The sequence below is a fragment of the Montipora foliosa genome, chromosome 1 (assembly GCF_036669935.1).
Source record: "Montipora foliosa isolate CH-2021 chromosome 1, ASM3666993v2, whole genome shotgun sequence".
In the NCBI taxonomy this organism is placed as follows: domain Eukaryota; kingdom Metazoa; phylum Cnidaria; class Anthozoa; order Scleractinia; family Acroporidae; genus Montipora; species Montipora foliosa.
The window spans coordinates 58,621,665-58,644,164 of NC_090869.1; the positions used below are offsets into that span (position 1 = coordinate 58,621,665).

General features: G+C 38.3%; 2 protein-coding genes and 1 long non-coding RNA gene across 3 annotated transcripts; 2 read left to right on the forward strand and 1 right to left on the reverse strand.

Annotated features, from left to right (window-relative positions):
• The first annotated feature begins 2,656 nt into the window (after positions 1 to 2,656).
• Positions 2,657 to 7,728, forward strand: LOC137979496 (adenosine receptor A3-like). Its single transcript, XM_068826761.1, has 3 exons — positions 2,657 to 3,014; positions 3,486 to 3,600; positions 5,010 to 7,728. The coding sequence occupies exon 3, from the start codon at positions 5,014 to 5,016 to the stop codon at positions 5,947 to 5,949; it is 936 nt and encodes a 311-aa protein (XP_068682862.1). The 5' UTR covers positions 2,657 to 3,014; positions 3,486 to 3,600; positions 5,010 to 5,013; the 3' UTR covers positions 5,950 to 7,728.
• A 1,168-nt stretch (positions 7,729 to 8,896) lies between these two features.
• LOC138002719 (uncharacterized) lies at positions 8,897 to 17,089 on the forward strand. Its single transcript, XR_011123341.1, has 4 exons — positions 8,897 to 9,127; positions 15,457 to 15,507; positions 15,893 to 16,026; positions 16,538 to 17,089. It is a non-coding gene; the product is annotated as an uncharacterized lncRNA (long non-coding RNA).
• LOC138002710 (uncharacterized) lies at positions 9,384 to 15,883 on the reverse strand. The gene is made up of 9 exons (XM_068848700.1): positions 15,613 to 15,883; positions 15,441 to 15,519; positions 15,273 to 15,327; positions 14,990 to 15,139; positions 14,655 to 14,786; positions 14,227 to 14,352; positions 13,672 to 13,707; positions 11,531 to 11,591; positions 9,384 to 11,124 (listed from the first exon to the last, which is right to left on the reverse strand). The coding sequence occupies exons 2-9, from the start codon at positions 15,476 to 15,478 to the stop codon at positions 10,967 to 10,969; spliced, it is 756 nt and encodes a 251-aa protein (XP_068704801.1). The 5' UTR covers positions 15,479 to 15,519; positions 15,613 to 15,883; the 3' UTR covers positions 9,384 to 10,966.
• Positions 17,090 to 22,500: the final 5,411 nt, after the last annotated feature.

Sequence of the window (22,500 nt, forward strand, 5' to 3'; positions counted from 1 at the left end):
GCCCACTGAAGCCCCCCTGCGAGGTGCTTGTAAAAGTGGAAAGATACAGGAAAAGGTTGACTCAGAGGGTTAATATGGAAGATGGATGCTCTGGGTAATGGGCTCCTGTTCCAGTGAAGGCCCTTCACTCTATAGCAAGAGATGTTTTGGTGCTCTTTCTTCCTCTAGATTTGAGCTGCCCCTTATGACCCGACCAGGAAGATGCACAATTAGACGAGCCATCCCATGGTATCCTGGGTTTGCCTCTGGCACCTCCAGGGAAGTCCACCCCTTCCCCCTGAGCCCGCCAAGGAAGATGAACAATGAAGTGGGAAGGCTGTACAGTCTTGAAAAAAGGTGTTTTTTTGCCCATAGCTCCCCCCAGAAACAGCTGTGGTTCTCCCCGACCCAAAAAGGTTGTAGTGCACAATCCAAAACTCTACCCGCCAGGCAAGTTTGGGATCTGTAACTCTTCTGTCAGACTGTGGAAGGCTCCACCCTCTGAGAAGAAAACGGAGCGCATATGTTCTAATGAAAGCATAAAATAATGGTAAAGAAATTTAAATTAACCCAAATACTTAAGGGCATATTTTGTATGACATAATGATTGTTTTCTTATTGCACGATACACATCTCAGTTTATAATAATGTCAGCAGTTCTCATTTATAAATTACTGTTACAAAGTATTAAACTTCAACACCATCAAAGCAAGCACTTTGATAGGTTTCCTGGTCAATTGTCTGCATTGATTTCTTGAAGAACTACACCACGTAAATTTAAGAACATCTTAAGAACGTTTTCAGCCTCACAATGCTAAAATTTATAACAACATTCAGCCTCAGCTCTAAAATTAGACGTTCTTATGAAAAAAGAAAAAGAGTATATTCTTTAATTTGGTACTCATAACTTTTCTGGTTGGTTTAATGCATCACACAATGATTCTCATGCTCCTGTTTGTTTTCTTGTACTCCAATAATTGGAGTTGAATACATTTGCCCAATTAATATTCTGTATTAGTATATACTAAAACAGTGGAAAGCATTGAAGGCATGCTCTGATTGGTTACTCAAACAAAGAATAGGCTTTGCTATTCATCTCTGAGTAACTGGCCCAGGATTTGCCCCCAAAAAGATTGTTATTGTTGCAGGAATAAATAATAATAAATTATTAGTTTTAATCATCTTTTCGTGTTATATTATCTCACTGTTTTAGTATAAAGTAATTTAACAACTATTTACCTGTAGAGTTGGTGGCTAGTGGTTGATATTTACCAGCAAGGTAATATCCACCACTAGCCACCTCTGATTCGGCTTGTTAATTAGTATATACCACAAAACTGAATAGTGCTCTCCACATGCGCTGATTGCCTAACTCGGAGGTGACTAGCCAAGTACTATTTAACCCTGAGTAGCTGAAGTGAAAACAAATGGATTCTGGCATGCAAAATTTAAAATTTCCAACCACATAATTTACAAAAAACAATGGAGTTTTTGGGTTCACTTTTTATTCAGCTGGTGTGGTTATCACTACAACAATTATTCACCTCAGTGTCAGTGAACAATTATTGTTAATTATAGTATAATCATTATTGACCTCAATATTATTGCAAGAATGACGTACATGTAGATGGTGCCATCAGTCAATCAATCTGGATCAAAAAGAACAATACATACCGATATTATTGTGAACCATGTAAAGCTTTGATAAAAGTTATGAGTACCATTTTCGACACGAAAATATGTTAACTTTACTATGCGTCAACATGACGCAAGATTTGCAAAATAGCATTTGCCCTGAAGTTGATCGGTTTCACAAAAATGACACCCGTTGCTTGAACAAAACAAACCCTCGTTCTAGCTCGACCATTGGCATAACTTCCACTCCTTGCAGCCTCTGATACTGACGAGTTGCAGGTGCTCTTGGTTCATCGCCACCATCATCAGAATCTTTACTTGTAACTACGTGAGCATCTCTACGACCCTCGTGTTCATTTTCATCGAATTCATCGATCGTTGCTTGGCTGCCGCGAATCTCTCTTGCTTGAAGAAGTGTTCTCATCATGATGATACCTCACTTGAAATCGGTGTACGGTTTATTACGCCTGCGACAAATGAACTTCGTACGATAATAATTTACAAGGCAGTAGACAGAGTTGAGTTAAAAGGCCGAGATCGACTGTCTCAGCACGAAAGAAAATATTAGAGCAAAACTAAACACTTAATACCGTCCATTAGCTCAGCTTTAGAAGTAAGAAAACAAAAATTCCCCTAGCCCTTGCACCATTCGACGATGGATTACGAAGGAATTGCATGCAGTTGATATACTAAAAGCGAATAATGAGAAAACCGTGCTATCAAGCCGAAATAGTTCGTACTGTGTACATACTGTAGTGCGCACTATACAGCAGTAAGCACTATAAGCAGCGTACTATAGTACGTACTACAACGGGTGATGCCCGGTAATTTGTGTATCATTTTGTGGGGTGATACCCGACACTCCCCGTGCGAATCGGGTGCCTTCGAAGCAAGTTATTTTTCTCAGCGGTTTTGGTATGGGCCAAACTTAAGGAAATATATAACACATATTGTGTACCTCGCGTCGGGACGATATGAGGCCCACTGATGATACAACAAGAAGAACAGCGCAAAAAGTCATCTCACGTAAGTCGCACTGAATTGTCGTGACCGGAATAGACCACTTTCATAAATGGCGACCAACTTTACATTCTTTTGTATTTATGTTAATCAGACCTACTGCTCTCGTTTTAAAACAAATATTCTTTTGAAATTTGCTCGTCGTAGTGAGGTTAGTAGGGCTTATTAGCATTAAAACAAAAAAATAATTTATTTGGCCGCCATTATGAAAGAGGTCTATAGTGGACGATGAGGAAGTTTTCTGCTGCAGATGCTGCATTCACTTCTCATGAGTCCTAGTCTGCTTTTTGGTTCAGTTCATTTCTTTCACATTTTGCCTGCACGTTTCCCTTTTCCCATTTTTCTACAACGCAGCAGTTCCAGTGCTACAATAAATCAAGGTATGGACGGTTTTCTTTTAGTCGTAGTATCTCTTGCCTTTTCGAAAGGTTATTTAATTTTGGCACATAATATGAGGCAGACAGCGAACTTTTTCCAAGAGCAAATATTTCGCTGGCAAGTCTTCCAGCTAGGATGTGTTGAGAAAGGAACATTTAACAGCTTATGGGTAACTAAAGGCTGACATGAAGAAATATAATGATCGAAGAGAATTTGATGCAATGAGGCTTGAAGGCCGATGCGGAAATATTCTTTAAAATATGCAAACTACGTGGAAAACACTAATGAGCAAAAATGGATCCATGGGAAAAATCGAGCACACGGCTAACGTAACACAGAGGGTGCTAATGTGGGTACCCAATTGTCAGTTAACTACTAATTTTTCGGCTAACTGTCAGTTAACTACTATTTTTTTGGCCAATTGTCAGTTAACTACTAATTTTAGTTATCTCTTAACTTTTATTATCTCACAGCGATAACAATTGATTCATGATAACCAGAATTTTCTTTACTTCAAACCGTGAATCAGTTTTGGGGGCTGGACCCTTTTTCTACAACGCAGCAGTTCCAGTGGTATGATAAATCAAGGTAAGGTTATTTTTGGCACAGAATATGAAGCAGTCAGCGAACTTTTTCCAAGAGCAAATATTTCGCTGGCAAGTCTTCCAGCTAGGAAGTGTTGAGAAAGGGACATTTAACAGCTTATGGGTAACTAAAGGCTGACATGAAGAAATATGATCGAAGAGAATTTGATGCAATGAGGCTTAAAGGCCGATGCGGAAATATTCTTTAAAATATGCAAACTACTTGCAAAAAACTAATTAGCAAAAATGGATCCATGGGAAAAATCGAGCACACGGCTAACGTAACACAGGATGGAAGTGTTGAGAAAGGAACATTTAACAGCTTATGGGTAACTAAAGGCTGACATGAGAAATATGATAATCGAAGACAATTTGATGCAATGAGGCTTAAAGGCCGATGCGTAAATATTCTTTAAAATATGCAAACTACTTGGAAAAAACTAAGGAGCAAAAATGGATCCATGGGAAAAATCGAACACACGGCTAACGAGCGAGCTAAATGAACTTCTGGTGAGCTTGGTCGTTTACCCAGGTTCCCATCGAAGTCTACGGAACTCTCCATACCTAGCCTGTGAGAGGAGCGTCGCTCCTCTCCGATTTTTTTTTTTCGGAGAGCGGACGGCTGTACACAGGCTATCCATACCTTAACACAGTCGAATTCAACATTTGTTTGAACTTGCCTCCCTTGAATCAGCCTCAGCCTAGCTTGCGCATATGGCCAAAGATGTAGAGAAATTCCCGGATGACAGGAATGCCCAAACTGCAACATATGGGAAATAACTAATCAAGCATGTGACATTCAGGGTAAATCCATTTATTTCCTTTGGGCAATAAATTTCTCTCCGTCTTAGCAACATTGTTTGAGAACTCCTTCTTGGCGTGGTGGGCCGTCATTTATCCATTTTTTTTTTATTAATGAATGATTAACGTCGTCATTACTGGGAGAATAAAGTTACAGTCCGAAAATTATAGGACGTATCACAAACAGGAAAAAATGGAATGATCAAAGCAAATTAATTGTGCTCACTGTTTCAGGTGACAACCAAAACCCCACAAAATAATGGCTTTCATATGCGAAAAAATGCCTCTGCTTGCCTTACACGTTTATCTGCCATTCTCGTCTTGACAACAATGACTTTAAATTAAAAAAAAAAGGCAATCTGAAGGACACAAGCCTTCGAAAATAAATTTACAATTTTTTCTCCACAAATCCACACTGTTCATAACATTTTTTCCTGGAGAAGTTGGCACATCCTTTCCATGCTGAACGACTTGGATAAACGGCAAAACGATCACAACAGCGCACAAGTAAATTGTAGTTCACGTTCTCGTATCCGATGCCGTCGTTCTTGCTTACTTAATTAAGATTTCTATAAAACCTCTGAGACTTTCTTGTGCTCTCGTTCTCTCTAGGTGGATGGATAAGATGGCTAATGATTCCTTGGATAAGCAAAATGAAACATTGATTGAAGGACGATTAACGACCCTCACGTTTTCTCCATCGGAGTGCATTGCTTGGCTTATAGTGCTTTGTACTGTAGGTATTGCCATACTAACGGTCAATTCCCTTGCAGTCATTGTTTACCTCAAAGAGCCCCGTCTTCGCAAGCCTAGTATGTACCTGGTGATCAGCCTGGCAGTTGCAGACATATGTGTAGGGGTGATCACGCTGAGCATAGACGTGTTTAATATAGGTCGTAAATTCAGCCTATGGGAGTACTATTTGTCGCCAGCCGGGGACAGTATTTTACTGGCTGTCCTTTTGCTCTTTCCAGCAGCTTCGGTGACAAACCTTGCCGTTATTTCTTTGGAGCGGATGCACGCCACGTTTCGCCCATTTAAGCATCGTCTCCTCACAAAATGGATATTTGGAGCATCTGTTGGGTTCGTTTGGCTTACCGCTGTGCTAAACTCCGCTTTCATGTACTTATATGTGCTCTTTACATTAGGCCGTGAATTTTACCAATATTTGTCATTATTCGCTTGTTGCTTTTCTATTATCGTCATTTCTTATATGTCGATCGTGGCCAAAATGTACTGTGGAACTCATCCTCACCACAATGGCGCAGTGAGTCGAGAAAGAAAACTGACTAAAACACTGTTCATAGTGACAGCTGTATCTTTAGCGTTGGTGCTGCCGTACACTGTTTCTTTTATCTTCGTATTCTCCAAACTAACTTATTATGGCCTTTCCAGTCAAACAATTCATTTGAGTTTCTTTTCGCTTTCTTTAGCTTATGCCAATTCACTAGTCAATCCCATTTTCTATGCCTATAGAATCCCAGAATTCAAAAGAGCTGTCTCTTCATTTTTGGGCTGTACACCACGAGCTCAGGTTTTTTCCTCAAAGTGACTCTTAACTTCTATGACTCTTGCTTCCGATCATCTCAATTTGCTTGAGTTGGGTATTAATCTATCGAAGGGTTTGCTTGGTCCGTAACAGTAAAAGACGCTCTTTAGCTCGTACTGCATGCGCGCCCTCTCGCAAATTACGGTGTTATGCGATCGCTTGATATCGATTCCAGGAAACGAGCTTAGTTATTTCCTATAATACTCATAATGCAATGTAGATAGTTGAATACTTAAAAGTTGAATTGGAAAATGGGTACTAACCGAAGTGTCAACTACTTAAAAGAAACGCGCAAATGTAAAAAATATATTCAGGTTGAAATGTGGCGTGGATTATTATCATCCTCCACCTTCTCCTGCAGAGTTAGTGTTCACTTTAATGTTGTTCCTTCCAGCGAAGGGGGTACCCGAGCTATGATATAACTGATAATTAAATACATGTTATTTTATCCTTTTTGCACTGTATCCTGGCGACAAAGGAAATGGAAACTCTTCAGAACCTTTATCGTGCACTTCATGAACAAACAGAATAAGTTATTTTGCTGCAAAATTTATTGAGCCATTGAATTTTTGAAAACAATAATGCCTTTCTGTCAAATCACAGTTGCAAAACTTTTAGAATTAAGCGTGCTAGTTGCAATTCAACATAAAATTAAAAAATCGTTGTTGTCTTGGTGAAAATTAAATCTAGAATCGCGAAATCCACATTACTAGGAGAAAGCTTCGGTTATACTTCCAGTGCTCCGAGACAGTCGTTTGGAGGTTTTGACGTAATAAGAAAATGTCGGATTCGATGATTTTGGGGAAACTTAAACTGATATCTAATTTGATTCTCCTTTAGAAAACTGTAAATATGTAATATAAACATAATATACTGATATCATATACTTACAGTTCTATAGGGAAGAATTAAATTAAAATATTAAATTTCCCTCAAAACCCGCGACATCCGTTCTTTCCGCGATTGTTAGGAAAAACCTTTAGTCGACTGTGTCGCAGCACTGGAAATATTAACGAAGCTTTTTCTTATTGCTGTTTGAAATGGCGGATTTCAAACAGAGATATTGCGGAAGTTTGTAGCTTTTGTTGTTGTTTTTTTTTTTCTTCGTTTTTTAATCCTCTTGCGCCTCTCAGCCTCTTTGTAAACAGTTGAGATATATTGACCATATTCTGTGTTAATTTTTCTTCAAAAGAACAACGGTTTGGAATCGTTTTCTTCAGGATCAGTTTTAGTTCCTGGACAACCGAGCTCGATTTACCGTATTCGAGCTCGAGTTACCTGTCGAACTCGAGTGACAGTCGCACTCGAAATGTCGAGCTCGACAATGACAACATCGAGCTCGATTTCAAACACTCAGTTCTCGAGCTCGATTACCAAGCATTGCTGCTTATCGAGCTCGATTCGATTACTTGCTCTCCAAAGTTATACCGAAGAGAGACTACAGAAAATACCTTATTTCAATACGTGACTCTACAGTTGTCATAGAAAAAGGATTAACTTTATTATGTAACAAGAATTCTCGAAAACAATTTTAAAGTGGTACGATGATCAAATTTTTACCCCTTGATTTTTTGAGTGTATCTCATAGAATTCCATGAAAGAACAAAAACGCCACTTATCGTTTGCAAATATCTTCATTACTTCCGGAGATATTTAAGAAAGATGCGATTTTCGTCATAGTACCACTTTAAAAATCTGTCGTCATAATGGAGAGAGTCTACAGAAAAAAAAAACTTTATATTAATCTTTTTTTCTAAAGTTGTTATAGAGAAAGAAATTTTGGAAGACGTTTTAAAAAATTCATAACGTTCCTTTTAACCCCATATGAAGGGTTGAAAGCACAACCCCCAACCCCCCCCCCCCCCCCCCACCAAAGGATCCGGACCATTGGACAAAAAAGAACAAGTTCCCCCGGTTGCGGACCAAAAATTTTGTTTAGTTTTATCATGATAAGGGGAATGGCTCTTTATTACAAAAAGACAACGGTTGCGCAACAAGTCCCACTCCTCTACGGTTATCATAGAAAAAGGATTAATTTGCCCTTATTATGAGTTCGTGAGTGAAAGTATTGCTTGCAGTTATTTGAATCACTTATTTATGCCACAAAAAATTTTTTTTCATTTGAATCAATTTCGTAACAGCCTATTTATTATGCATCACAATATCCGAGAACAGAGCAATTGCAAATTAAATGATACAAAAAGATAAAAACCTCGTGAAACCAAAGAAAAAGGGCAATACTTAGGGCCTGTTGATATGGTACAACCCTCCCCCCGAGTTACCCTTGGCGAGACATTTTTCCACTCATTTGTTGAAAAAGTTCTATCAACTGTTTACATGAGGTGGTTGAGACAACTCGGAGAGGTGAGTTGTCTCGACCACCCGAGATGACACAGCAAAATCCTAAATGCGCACGCATAAAATAAAAATCAGAGAAGCAACAATTTGGGAGCTTATACATGTTTTTAGCGTATACTTTCGAAAGGAAAGTTCTTTCCCGCCAAATTTCTCACCGCTGTCAACGGAAACTCTCGATTCAAAAACAGCCATTTATTTAAACTACATATTACTGCTGCGTTAAGATTGTCAGTCCATTTGCTGAATGTGAAAACGCAACTACACTTAATAAAGACGAACTAGAGAGAAACAAAGGCAAATGATGATACGCATTTTTTGAAGATGCGCCTTTAAATATATGCATAATTAAGTAGGGTCAACTTTGTCTCGCAATTCTCAAATAGACACACGGACAAACTACCCCTTCACACGGAAAAGTTGTCTCGGGAAAAGTTGTCTCGGGAGTAGGGCTATCTCGGGTAACAGAGACCATATAAGCAGGTCCTTGAAAGGCGATAAAATATCAAGGAGACCATACGACCACAGCCAAGGCTTTGTCTTCGGGTAGTCCTTAAAATTTGGTGGCGAGATCTGGGAACGAAGGCTCCTGGTTTGCGCACAAGGGTGGAAACCTTACAGGACTTTCTCTTCCTGTTGGCAGTTGCTGCAAGTGACACTATAATAAGGCACACATGAACATGCTACGAAGTGACAACACGGTCTCTTATGAGTTTGGTGCACCGTGGGCTCAAAAAGGGCTTAAAAAGGTACTTTTAGCCAAACCGGTTAATCCTTGTCGTGGCATCAACACGATGTACAAAAGAGGCAAAAATTTATGAAATGGGTGAGTTTACAACTTTATTCATATTGTCGACGTGCTTTAAAATTACGGTATGTTATTTATTCCGCTTATCATTTAATTTTCCTTCAGCCTAACCTTTACGCACAACTTAAACGTTGACTTTGCGCACAATCATGAATGATGTAAGTCGAGCTCCTAACAAGCGACTAATATTAATCCTATAGAAGGGGAAAAAGGTGAACATAAGAGCGAGCCCTTCGTCCGCATATTTGGTCCTTGGTCCGCGAATCATGTAAGCAGCCAAAAAAAAAAACCTGTGCATCCTGATAATTTCTGTATCACATGAAAATTTATTTCTTTTTTATTATCCTTGATATATCTCAGCTACAGCCGTATTCGACGTCGTTGTGAGTATAGAATCTGCTTTTATTTTGAGTGTACCGTCCCCCAACACAAGCTCCATTTCATGATAAGGCCGTGTAGGTATTATAGACGTACAAAAAAAGGTAACCCGTTCTTAACCCTTTCACCGCCAAGAATGCAAATTGACACTTATAGATTTTACTCTGTCTAATGCCAGACGATTTTACTCGTCAGTAGGGAAGCCCTCGGCAGTGAAAGGGTTAAACATTTAGAAACAAGATTTAGAAAATATTCAGTTAAGGCAAACACCTTTTCTATTTATAGAAGGTTTTCTTAATCTGCTTTGCGAGATGCTCTCTGGGGTCATAAGTAGTATAAGTCTCGGACCAAGGAACCCTATGTGAATATTGTTGATATTTTCCAAGAGTCTTTAAAACAAAAGTTTAAAACTCTGCAGCAAATTAGTCCCCAACTGCAGAAATTAGTTCATCTGTAAATCTGGTAAATATTGCGTTTAATCTTTATACAAGCCAAGTGAACATGTCGATTTTTGTTATGGAGCCGTAAAAGTAGAGACTTTCTATAAAGACACATTAACACACCTGTCAACAAACTTGAATTCCGCACAATCACCAATAGCAGGAAAGCCGAAATTTCGTCAAGTGAAAGAATAATAATCAGGAAATGATTGGACAGATTTGTTTTTCGTGGTACTTTAGTTAACGAGGAAATGTAACAGGGAGAGGACAAAATGCGGAGCCCTAATCCAAGAGGTACCCTATGGAGTACCCAAATGGAGTACCCTAAAAATACTATTTCGAATGAGTACTGTTGATCAACATGTAAGCAGCATCTCAAATAGTGCTTACTTAAGCCTTAACACCCATTTTAAACAGCATTGTTCAACAGTATTTAAGTCTAAGCACCCATTTTAAAAAGGTTAGCTTACATGAAGTAATTGGCCATCACAACACTAATTGAAAGCTAACCTTTTTGAAATGGGTGCTCCATGGATTAGGGCTCTGCGCTAAATCCTCTCCCAATATAACATCATGTTTGGATAAGTACTGGACCGAGGACACCGTAGTGTACCCTTCTACATTTAGTGCCAATGCTTGATAAGAGAAAGAAATACAAGGCCCACCCTTCAACCGACACACTTTTCGACCGTTTGCTTTTGTTATGGAAATTCACATTGCTTACCACAGTAATTTTGGCTTGGGTAGGACATATATGCATATTGTTCCATGGCACGCAATGTCTGTCGGTTGAAGGTGGGCATTTAAAGGGCCTGTGTCACGACATTGCAGGCTTCCAATTTCTTTAGTGTTAACAATTATTACTCACTTCAACTTGCTACGGAACTTTTGTTTGTGCTGTTTTGTTCGAATCTCCCCTCAATGTTTTAAGTTGTTTGATTTTTGTTTTTCTTCCAGTCACTGAATTTCGTGACACACCCCCCTTGTAGCTTAGTCTGAGCTTATCTCAAACCATATATGTAACAAATGCACTTATTTATTAATTTTTTTTGTTTTTTCTCCGATTTTTGGATGTTCTTGTGTATTTCCTCTTTCTTTTTCTTTTCTGTTCTGCACTGGTCCTCTCGTTGTCACCCTTGTCGCTTTCATCATCATCCTCATCGTTTCCTTCTACCTCTCCGTGTGCCTTTTGTTCTTCTATTTTTTTTTTATAAAAGAGATCGGAATACAGTACATTGTTATTTTCATCTCCATTAACTTTTCAAAGGTCTTATTAAACATTATCGCCCAGATGGGGTCCAGTTGGAGTTTGGATATTTCGAAATGGTTGATTACTAACATTGAGGATGACCTCAAAAGAGATCAACGGTAAATTTCACCTGGTATTTTCAGTCCCTTAAAAAACAATGGTACTGCAACAGGATCACATTGGGTATCCCAGTGATTATACTTAAACTATATACAAAGGACTGACACTTAAGGACATGCATGTCAAAAAAAAAAAAATACACGCTTACATTTAGGGGAAGTTTCTATGAATGAAGGAAAATTATCACCATCAAAAATATTAGGAAGTCTGTGCAGAGCTTAGAGATGTTCTTACCTTGCAATGTTTCGGAGAGTTCTTCATCTCGGTTACTTTCAAAGTTTCCCTTGAATGACACCTGCAACGAAACATAGGTGGAGGGAAGTATGCTACTCATAGGGCCATCAAGACTTAATAAGTAGCATACTTCCCTCAAAAGATATGAGGAATATGTAGCCTAGTTGGTTTTGAAAAGTATTGAAAATAATTACTTTTACTGTGTGATGCAAAACCACTTCTCAAGGAAAATTTTTATGTTTTATGTATTTGTTGTTACGATAATTATATGAAACTTTGACCACTGAACATATGCCAGGGTTGTGGCATAGCATTTCATACAGAATGGCAATTTATTTTGGACGGTTTTTTGAACACTCTTATCAATTATTGACTTGATTGTTGTGAAGTAATTTAAATGATTTCTATGAAGAGTTAGTCATTCAGCATTACACTCACTTCGTAAGAACCTGGTCACAAAGGCCCTGGCTCACGAAGAGCTTGGTCACAGAGGTCCTGGCTCAATTAGGAAACGAGTCATCAAAAAGGTTACATTCCTAAGAACCTGGTCACAAAGGTCCTGGCTCACGAAGAGCCTGGTCGCAGAGGCCCTGGCTCCATTAGGAACAGAGTCATCGAAAAGGTTACATTCCTAAGAACCTGGTCACAAAGGTCCCGGCTCACGCAGAGCCTGGTCACAGAGGCCCTGGCTCAATTAGGAACCGAGTCATCAAAAAGGTTACATTCCTAAGAACCTGGTCACAAAGGTCCTGGCTCACGAAGAGCCTGGTCGCAGAGGCCCTGGCTCCATTAGGAACAGAGTCGTTGAAAAGGTTACTTTCCTAAGAACCTGGTCACAAAGGTCCCGGCTCACACAGAGCCTGGTCACAGAGGCCCTGGCTCAATTAGGAACCGAGTCATCAAAAAAGTTACATTCCTAAGAACCTGGTCACAAAGTTCCTGGCTCACGCAGAGCCTGGTCACAGAGGCCCTGGCTCAATTAGGAACCGAGTCATCAAAAAAATTACTTTCCTAAGAACCTGGTCACAAAGGTCCTGGCTCACGAAGAGCCTAGACACAGAGGCCCTGGCTCGATTAGGAACCGAGTCATCAAAAAGGTTACATTCCTAAAAACCTGGTCACAAAGCTCCAGGCTCACAAAGAGCCTGGTCGCAGAGGCCCTGGTTCCATTAGGAACCGAGTTATCGAAAAGGTTACATTCCTTTGAACGTATGCATCTCTCTCGCATTGAGCCATATCCTGTATTTTCCTAAACCCTAACCCTGTACAGAACCAGTGTGGATATATTCTGTAATTCATTATTAATATTTATATTAATAACATAATGTCAAAGTGGTAATATGATCAAATTTTTACACTTTTTGAGTGTATCGCATAGAATTCCATGAAAGAACAAAACCACCATTTACTGTTTGCAAACATCTTCATTAGTTCCGGAGATATTTAATTTTGAAAAATGGGTAAAATATGCAAATGAGATGACTGATGAGGTTATACACTCAAATAATTTGCAGCGCGGACCATTGAAACTTGGTAGTCTAATATTTCTACAGGAAACACACCTATGGCTATAAAAAATTATGTTCCCAATGGCAACTCACTCTTTTTCAGTCCCCACCCACTTGATTTCAATATGTTTTTTATTTTCAGCTTGAAAAATGTTAAACAAGGCCACAAACTCGAGCTAACATATTTATATGCTTGCTGGATCATAGATATGAAATGAAGTGCTGTTAGGAAATATCAAAATGGAACACCAAAGGTGGCTAGAAAAGCTTTTAATATGGGGGAGGTCTGGAACCCAGTATGATTCCATGGTAACAGAACTGTTAAGCTCATATTGTGGAGAACATTTAGTGGAATCTTATTGGAAAAAATCCAAAATTTCTGATACAAATTGGCTGAGATAGACCACTTGATTACTTGTTTATGTTTCAAAATGGCTTAGATAGGAAAGATGCGATTTTCGTCATAATACCACTTCAATATTCATTACATTTCAACCTTTTCCTCTTTGACTCTTGTTGCAGTAGATAACTTTTGGGGAAATTTTGAAAACGTCAGCACGTGACTAAGATTTTAAACAGAGACACCCTTGAAGCTGACTTGTAACTTTTCTTAGATTGTTACTGAACACCTACTGTTGTTTGTAGCAAATGACTCATTTCCTCAGTACTCTAAAATAAAATTAAAAAAACAACCATCACCATCAGGTATCATTATAGTTGTAATTGTAACTCAGTGTGATTAAAGCAAAGAATTTGATAACTTTAGTTACACTGTAAACTGAAAAACAATTATCATAATTATATGATGTAGTAGTCTTGAATTTTGACCACCGGCCCGTTGGCTTAGTTTGTTGAAAAATGGGCCTCCATGCAGGACTCCATCCACACCAAAACTGGGGGTCTTTCAGTACATGAGAAGAAAGTGCTGCCTTTGTGATGATATCTAATCTTCTCTCATAAGTACTTTTAAGCCAGTTGCCAGATTGGTGACATCATCAGTGGTTCAGCTTGATGATGGATCACAAAAACAGAAAACAATGTATATCTGAAATTGTAACAGCGATGATTATTCAACTTTGGCATGAGTAATAACCCTTGAGAAAGGTGCAAAATGCTGCAGAGTATCACGTAGCCATGGCAACACTTTTGGTTCCAGTCCCTTTCGCTGACTATCTTAGTGCCACTTACCCTTTCTGCTAAGTCCAGGACTTCATCCTGTTCCAGTGAATCAGAGTGCCTCACCACTTCCTTACCTCTCTGTAATGTGAAGTGGAGAGGCACATCATCCTGAGAACCAGCCCAGTCATAGACTTCCTGTTTTTTTATGAATAAAAAAATAAGAACTATTTTAAAAATAATAATTAACATATGTCGATGATTTCATCAAGTGTACGTTTCTATTTTGTATAACAGCAATAACAACAATAATAATAATAATAATAATAATAATAATAATAATACTTTTCAATGTAGCCAGAAATAATAATAATAGTGGTACAAACACCAAAGAGAGAATAGAACAGAGAATAGAACATGTAAGAAAGGAAAGTGTCATCACCATGGCGGTTGCCACCATTCCCATGTTATTATCATTGTGTACAATTATACATGTTTACCTGAAAAAAGGCCTTTTTTGAAAAAAGCCTTGCCATCTTTTTTCCGCCATTAAAACGGATAACAATTTTAATACCATTTTGCAAACAGTCATCTGGTTCGGGACAAACTCTGCTTTTGCGGAAGCCCTTAATCTGTTACAAAGCAAAAACATTACCTTTTTAAAAGACAGAAGAAGCCGTCATGTATTAAAATAGTATACTTTACATTTTAAATAAAATTTGAGTTTATGAACAAAGAAAGGTAAGCACATCAGCTAGACAAAGTCATAAACAATAAGTAATAATCTGAATATTTATGTTATGAAAGCAGTTAGGGTATAATATTGTTGCCCTACCAAAGATTTCAGTTCTCCTTTACCACTGTTGCTGGTGATGGTGGAGGTGCATTTGGCAGTGCTGGCTGTGCTGCTGCTGGCTGTTGTCCAGAAGGGTGTGTGCTTACTGCTAGTGGTGCTGCAAGTTTCGCGTGCTGCTGTCAATGCCACCTTCAAAGTAGTTAAATTTAGACATTAACAAGATTTTTTAATGTTTTGAAATACATTTAACTAATGCGGCAACAAACTTCTTGAGTTTTTTCTGGAGTAATAATGATAACGGTAATTGATTAATTTTGCATACCTGGAATTGCAAATCTTGTTCATTGCGAACCTGCCTCCATTCTTCTAACCTTTTCCTATTATAAGAGAAAACTATTAGTCTAGTAAGTTGTAAGTTCTTTACTTTGTATATCTTCCAGTAACTTTTTTCTTTTATGACTCAAAAGCAGATTATTTATCATTCTCCTACCGTTCGTCTTTTACAGCATTGCTCAAGTCTTGTGCCATTGTAAAGGACTCAACAAATCGTTCCTCTTGTAAGTCGGCCTCTGAAATTTCATGTGTAATTGACACAGATTCAGTTGCTACAGTTACATTCAACAGTCTTGAGTAATCATAGAAGGGCTGAAAAAGTCTGTCACCTTCTGAAGTCAAAGTTTTGATTCTCTGTAAATTTCCTTCACTTGACGAGATTCAATAGCCCTCAATATGAAATCAGTTACTAACCATTAAATATTTCCACGCATTGTGGCATATTCCGGCTGTGGCATGGTGCCAGCACAAGCACGGTAGATTGAGCAGTTTTCAAGCCGTATTTCAGTTTTGCTGAAATTTAAAAATTAAATGAGACGAGATTTAACCTTTTTAATTAACTGAAACATTTTAATTAAAGGGTACTTCTTTCTCTGTCTGTTTTCACAGAACAATAACAAACTGAACCTGGAGGTGCAATGTGTACCTTTCTCTGATTCTGCACCCTTGTGTTCTGCTATCCACAAGTAACAGTTCCTTGAAACCTTGTTCAGCAGACTGAAAGCACATAAAACAAAGTTAAGGTAAATTAAAATAGATTTAATGCTACATTAGTGTGTGACGTGTTCACACTTATGTATTAATTTCAACACCTCACCCTTACAGGGGTTACAGCACAACTTGCATAACAACAGCCCATGCAACAGTGCTTAACTTACAACTGTGTGAACTTTGCAAGGAGGCATTAACTGTCAGTCAGATTCACACATCCTGAATGGCAGACCATTTTTTAAAAAACTTTGTTCGGTGGCCACAGTAAGGTGCGTTGCACTGTAATAATATTTTTAACCCATGTTCCTTATTGTTAGAAACTAAAAGATGTGCATAAGCCACTTTGATGTGCTTGTTGTTTTTAATTTACAAGTATTGTGTTTTGTGGGTTTTAGTCTTTTCTTTGCATGTGTCTAGTTAAATTTTTGTCTCATGAATATTTAAGCTAAATAAGTCACTTAATCACCCACATTTTATGAAATAGCAACACAATAAGAGGAATCAGTAATTCCCACCTAACCAATTTTCTCTTGCTGGGAATAGGGCAGTCAAAGGACAAGAGCACAGCCACCATAATCATCATGTCCTCTGTACCCTGCCAAGTGAACTAAAAAGAAAAGAGGAAAACCAAAGAAGACATATGCACTGTTACAGTATCAACTTAAGATCTCAAAATGCTATTATGCATTCAGTGATTTGCAACTTACCTCTTCAAATGTATTTGTTAGGAATGGAAGAGTTGCGTTTTCGCCTCCCTCTTCCAAGGCTTCAATGCACTTTAGGACTTCAGTTGTCCTACTTAAAACATTCTCATCTGCACAAAGGTGATGTATAAAAAAGAAGGCAGATTAGCAGTAAATTGAATGCTATTTGTTGACTTTTGGTTGGTAAAAGCCACAAATTACTGGTATCACTGAGCATACCTGTGACAACTCCTGCCATAGAAAAATCGTCATTAACATATCCGTCTGAAATGTCAAGGTAAATGTGTTCAGTAAAGAACCTATACTTTCTTTTGGTCCATGCATCAGGAATATACACCTGTTACTATTCCATGATAACAGATAATAGGGAAGAAAATTGATGGCTGACTAACTATGTTTGTTCATTTCATTTTTTTTTTTCTCTGTTTTGGTTGCTGCTTAAAGGACACCATTATCAACCCATTGACACCTGGAAAAGACTTGATTTATTTTCTTCTGTCTATATCCTAGGGTGTTTGAGGTGTCAGTAGGTTAACATCTTACATTTCACTTTAAGAACACAACTGACTATAAATTGAATGCACTTACAAAGACTTCGTTCTTGAGCTTCACCCCTAAGTGCTACACAAAAGAAGATATGAGGCAAGTTAAGGAAGTGCAACAAGAACAAAGTTTAAAAGCTTAAACATAACCTGTTTAGCTCACAAACAGTTATTTTTATTTTCTACATATCGATCACTCATCACGTATTTTGCATGTATTTCTTTGGGTTTGGACAGTGCTATTGCTTTATTGAATGGTAATGTTGCAAGTTAATATTAGTTAGTACCAAAACCCAATCTAACTTTCAAATAGAATATTGGATCAATAAGCCTTTTTCTTAAGCCTGGTTTTCACAAGCGACGCAAGCACAAGCACAGGTGCAAGCATAAGTAGGTTATGCTAAGAGGAAACTAAAGTCAACATAAACATAACTTTTCATCAAAGCCAGCCATGGCCTCCAACATTTTTTCTTAATGCTTAGAAGCTGCAGCGAATCTAGAACTAGTGCTTTTAAGATAAACTTACTACTTACATTCAGTGTCATCATCCCCTGAGTCAGATGATATTGATAAAGTTCTGCTGGTATACATATGTTGATCCGGCTCTGGCAAAAGAGGCAAACCAACCTTTGAGTAAAACCTAAGAATGTTGGGTTAAAGTAGTTCAAGGTTAAGGAGAGAGTCTTGACCTTTCAATAAATTATTGCAATATTAGTTTTCCCAACTCACCATCTTGACTTAAGTCTGAATCTGGGATCTCATCTGTGGATATGAAACTTCATTTGATTAATGTTTATTACAAGGGAGAGACTGACATGCATGACAAATTCACACATACAACATAAAGAACAGTAATAAAACACATACAAAATAAGCAATAAAGATTACACTAATGCATACCAAATGTCACACCACCAGCACTTGCCATGGCTGTTAGATATTGTCGTGTGGAAGCTGAAACAAAAGTTGTTTTCACCTTCTAATCACTTTGACAAATAAAAGAGTGCTATTCTGATATAAAGAAATTTGAAGTCAGGATATTTTGTTGTCTAGGGTCTTCAACAGGCGTGACCATAGTTGTCATAGAAGTCCTTTTCAATGCTACCCATGTGTGTGAATACAAAGGGGTGCACGTATTAATAATAATACTGAAGTTTAGTCAGGTGAGAGACAGTGGAGAAAGTAAAGTCTACAAGTTAAAAAATAAAAATTAACCTGGGGGGGAGGAGGGGGGACAGCACCTAGAGAGATAACATTATACATCTGTAATGGTCACGGTAGGTACAGCAAAAATCCCAGATAAAGCAGCGGAATCCTGGAAACAACTTTTTTGTTGGAGAATGAATAGGAACAGTACTTTTTTATAACAATAACAAAATTAACAGCATTAATGGGAACAATGATCATCAACAACAAGTAACAGGTAGCATAAACAAAGAAGCGACCACTGAGAAGGGGGTTCTCCCCTACTGATTGGGGTTGCTGGCAAGTAAAATTTTGTTATATTTGTAAAAAACAGCACAATGGAATTCAAAGACTTTAACATATTGTAAGGAAGAAAATATCCAACAAATATCTAATTGAAAAAATTAAAATATCAAAATAAAAAGTCGTTTAACTACTCCATTCTATAACAAGTAATAGCTTAATTTACATGGAAATAGTAGGGCAACTATGTGCAGTTACCTCCATTTCTTGGCAGTGAGGTTAAATCCTGTGGTGTGGATGTGGAGGGAAGAACAACAGTGACTGGAGATGACGAGGATGCTTGTGTGGCTGGTGGTACAGATAGGGATGCTGATGTGGATGAGGGTGATGATATGGATGAGTGTGTGGCAAGGGGTATAGAGGAAGATGTAGATGTGGATGACTGTGTAACTTGGGGTGTGGATGAGGTTGCAGGTGTGGATGATGGTGTACCTGGGGGTGCAAACGAGGATGTAGATGAAGTTGTTCCTGTTGAAGTGGCAGCTACATGAATAAAGGATGAGAAGAAAAATAGAAAAAAAGCTCAATACCTACTGATGTTACATGCAAAATTAATGCAAATAAAGTGTCACCACATTAAACATGCATAATACCCCTCCTTATGAGACTGACAACACTGACCGACTGATATCTTTCCAAGCAGGGTTTTGTGGAGGACACAGGTCACTCATTACAAAACCCTTAATAATGCTAACTTTAGGCCTTGTTAAGCCTAAAAATGATGTTTAGGCCTAATGTTAGCTAATTTGAAAGCTTGGGTTGCTTTAGTATAGTTGAAACAAGGACCTGTAACGAGTGACCTGTAACCTGCAAAAAAGCCTGCCGTCAATTTTCTTTATTGGAGTATCCTCTAGATTATTTAGCTCAGACCCAATGAATATTTTTTGTCAAATAGTTAAAACTGAAAACAGTAGCCACTTTAGGAGATTGCTTCAGTACAGTAATTCCCCCTTTTAGAGATTCCTTATTTTAGACATTCCCCGTTCCCCGTTCTCATTCTCCGATTGCGCGTTCCCTGTTTTAGAACTAGCCCCAAAACAATAGCTTTGCACGCTTTGCACGTGCATTTTCATTTTTGTCCATTTCTTTGCCGTCAGCAAAGTTTGAACATTTGAAGAGAACTTTTCATTTTCTCCCCTAAATTAAGCGTGAGTCATATCGGTTTCATTTTTGAGGGACTGTCACACCATTGTCATGTTAAAAAGCTTGGAATAGTCGCGAAGTAATTACAATAACCCGAATTTATGTTTTGAGATGACTTTCTCGTTGCCGTTGCCATCGTCATTGCTAAAGATCCCTAATAACAGGGGCCGGAGCACAACTTTTGGTTGAACATCGTCGAATGACTAGTAACCCATCCCTTGCTTGTTAAACTCGCCACTTGACTTGAATCTGGAAAATGCTCCTTACAATCGCTCTCCTCCTTGTCTTCTTCATCGGCTTTTTTTTGCTTTGTTTGTTTGTTTGTTTGGTCTTTGGGGCTAATATATAGCGCTGCGGAAGAATGCTAAATTCTTTTTGCCTGCGAAAGGGATCAGAAGGACTTAATGCATCCACATCAGGTTATTCCGCATTAAAAAAAGACAACATGTTTCAAATGGTAAAATTATAATAAACCTTCAAGAGCCCTATGGGCATAGCCAGGATATAGCCAGGATTTTTAAAAGGAGTGGGGGGGGGGGGGGGGTCACACTGTGTCAAACAGAGGGTACTCGCGTTTCCACAACCTGAATATTGTAGGTTGTTTGCGTAAAAAGAGGCTTATAAAGCCTTATAAAGGGGGGGGGGGGGGAGGGGGAGGGGAGCAGCAACGTTGTTCAAAGTATTTCCGAAACTCTTTCACTGGAAATAACAAACACATCATTTTGAAAGATGTTGTGTGGCCTTGAGAAGTGTTCTGATTTTATAGAGAGCAGACTTACAAAATCCACGTGAATAATGAAAGGGTAGACTTCAAAGCAGGTCAACGTGGACAAAAGTGACGTTTTTATAGCCAACCATGACACAGCATCAGTTCCCAAATGCCTTTCAGTGAGCCTTTCTAGACGAAGGTTCTCGCTGGCGTTTAGAATGATCAACCGTAACCTACTGCAATCAACAGCTATAATTTCAATCAAACAATAAACTCGACAACTAAGCCACATTAAACGGATGCAAACGTTTGAGAGGAACTTACAAATAGTTGATATCGATTTGAAGTGGGATGGTATCGTCGAAAAAACATAAACTGATTGAATTGATTCAAAACGAAAGGGGTTCAGTTAAAGAAAAAAATACATCCGACCCATTCAAATGTATAACCTTGAAGGGATCAGTTTTAGTTCCTGGACAACCGAGCTCGATTTACCGTATTCGAGCTCGAGTTACCTGTCGAACTCGAGTGACAATCGCACTCGAAATGTCGAGCTCGACAATGACAACATCGAGCTCGATTTCGAACACTTAGTTATCGAGCTCGATTACCAAGCATTGCTGCTTATCGAACTCGATGTTACCAATCGAGCTCTCCAAAAACTCTTGATTGTCATACTGTCTTTATACCGATGATAGTGTACATAAAACATTGAAAAAACCTTTTTTCAAGACTTCACTCTACAGTCATCATAGGAAAAGGATTAAGTTTATTATATAACAAGAATATTCGAAAAAATTGGAAAATCTGTCTTCATACTAGAGAGAGGCTACAGAAAACATAATAAAAAGAAGTTTATTTTAAAACTTCATACTAAAGTTGTCATAGAAAAAGACATTTTTGAAGATATTAGTCCCAGTCCTCTGCCGTGCCCTGGAAACGAAAGGGAGATGCTTTTTTTTTTAACGAATTGGAACCGTCCCATTATTGTTCGTAAACTGCATGTAACATGGAATTTCTATTTGCACTGCTATTTTGAAAAGTGTATCATCGGTGGGCCTTATCACGTCATAAATTTTTGAAAATTATATATATTTTTTCAAATCCATGCCACAGGTTTTGTTAGAATGTTCCCATTCTGTGGCGTTAGAAATTTGTGAAAAAAAAAAAACGGTAGCCCGCTCATTATTTAGGCATTTGCTATTTTGGTCACGTGATTTACCAAATATGGTTGCGAGTTGAACCAGACGAAGAAATGTTACATAGAACGCACTTTGAAAAACAGGATAACTGTACAGTTTCAGGGACTACTTGCAGAGGTCTATAGCAACGGTCCGGCAGTTAAGAGTTCCTTCGTTATTTATTGTTCCATTTACTTTTATTCATTCAATTAGTCAAACGCTTGCAAAGGGAGATCGTTCACAATTTTTGATAGTTTGATGGTAGATAATAACACTTGTCAACAGAAACAACATTCACATTGTAAAATTATGATAATAATAACACAGTGGATCGGATACTACCACTCATTTAATGATTATCGGAATGCAGTATTAAAAATATTTTTAAAAACTCGAAGGTACCATGCACTACCCTTCAAGCAGTTGGTTTATCCTGCGGTTCCCGAGAGAGAAATCACTGGGAACAACCATTATTTTCTTTGGCTGAGCCGCCTGGACGAATAAATGAAATTTGAACCGAGTTGGTAACTCGTTTTAGCACTTGCGCGTGCGTTCAGCTGCAAATCAAACAGTTGTTCGCAGCAGTTTCTATCTAGGGTAGCCTAGGAGAAGCCAAATGTTCGCAGGGTAAGCATCCACATGGGAACCGAAATACTCTCTCCTACTTCTAGAAGCAAGAATTGGGCAGCTGAATTTAACTCTTTAAAAAATAGCATTTGCAGGGAAACCTACATTACTT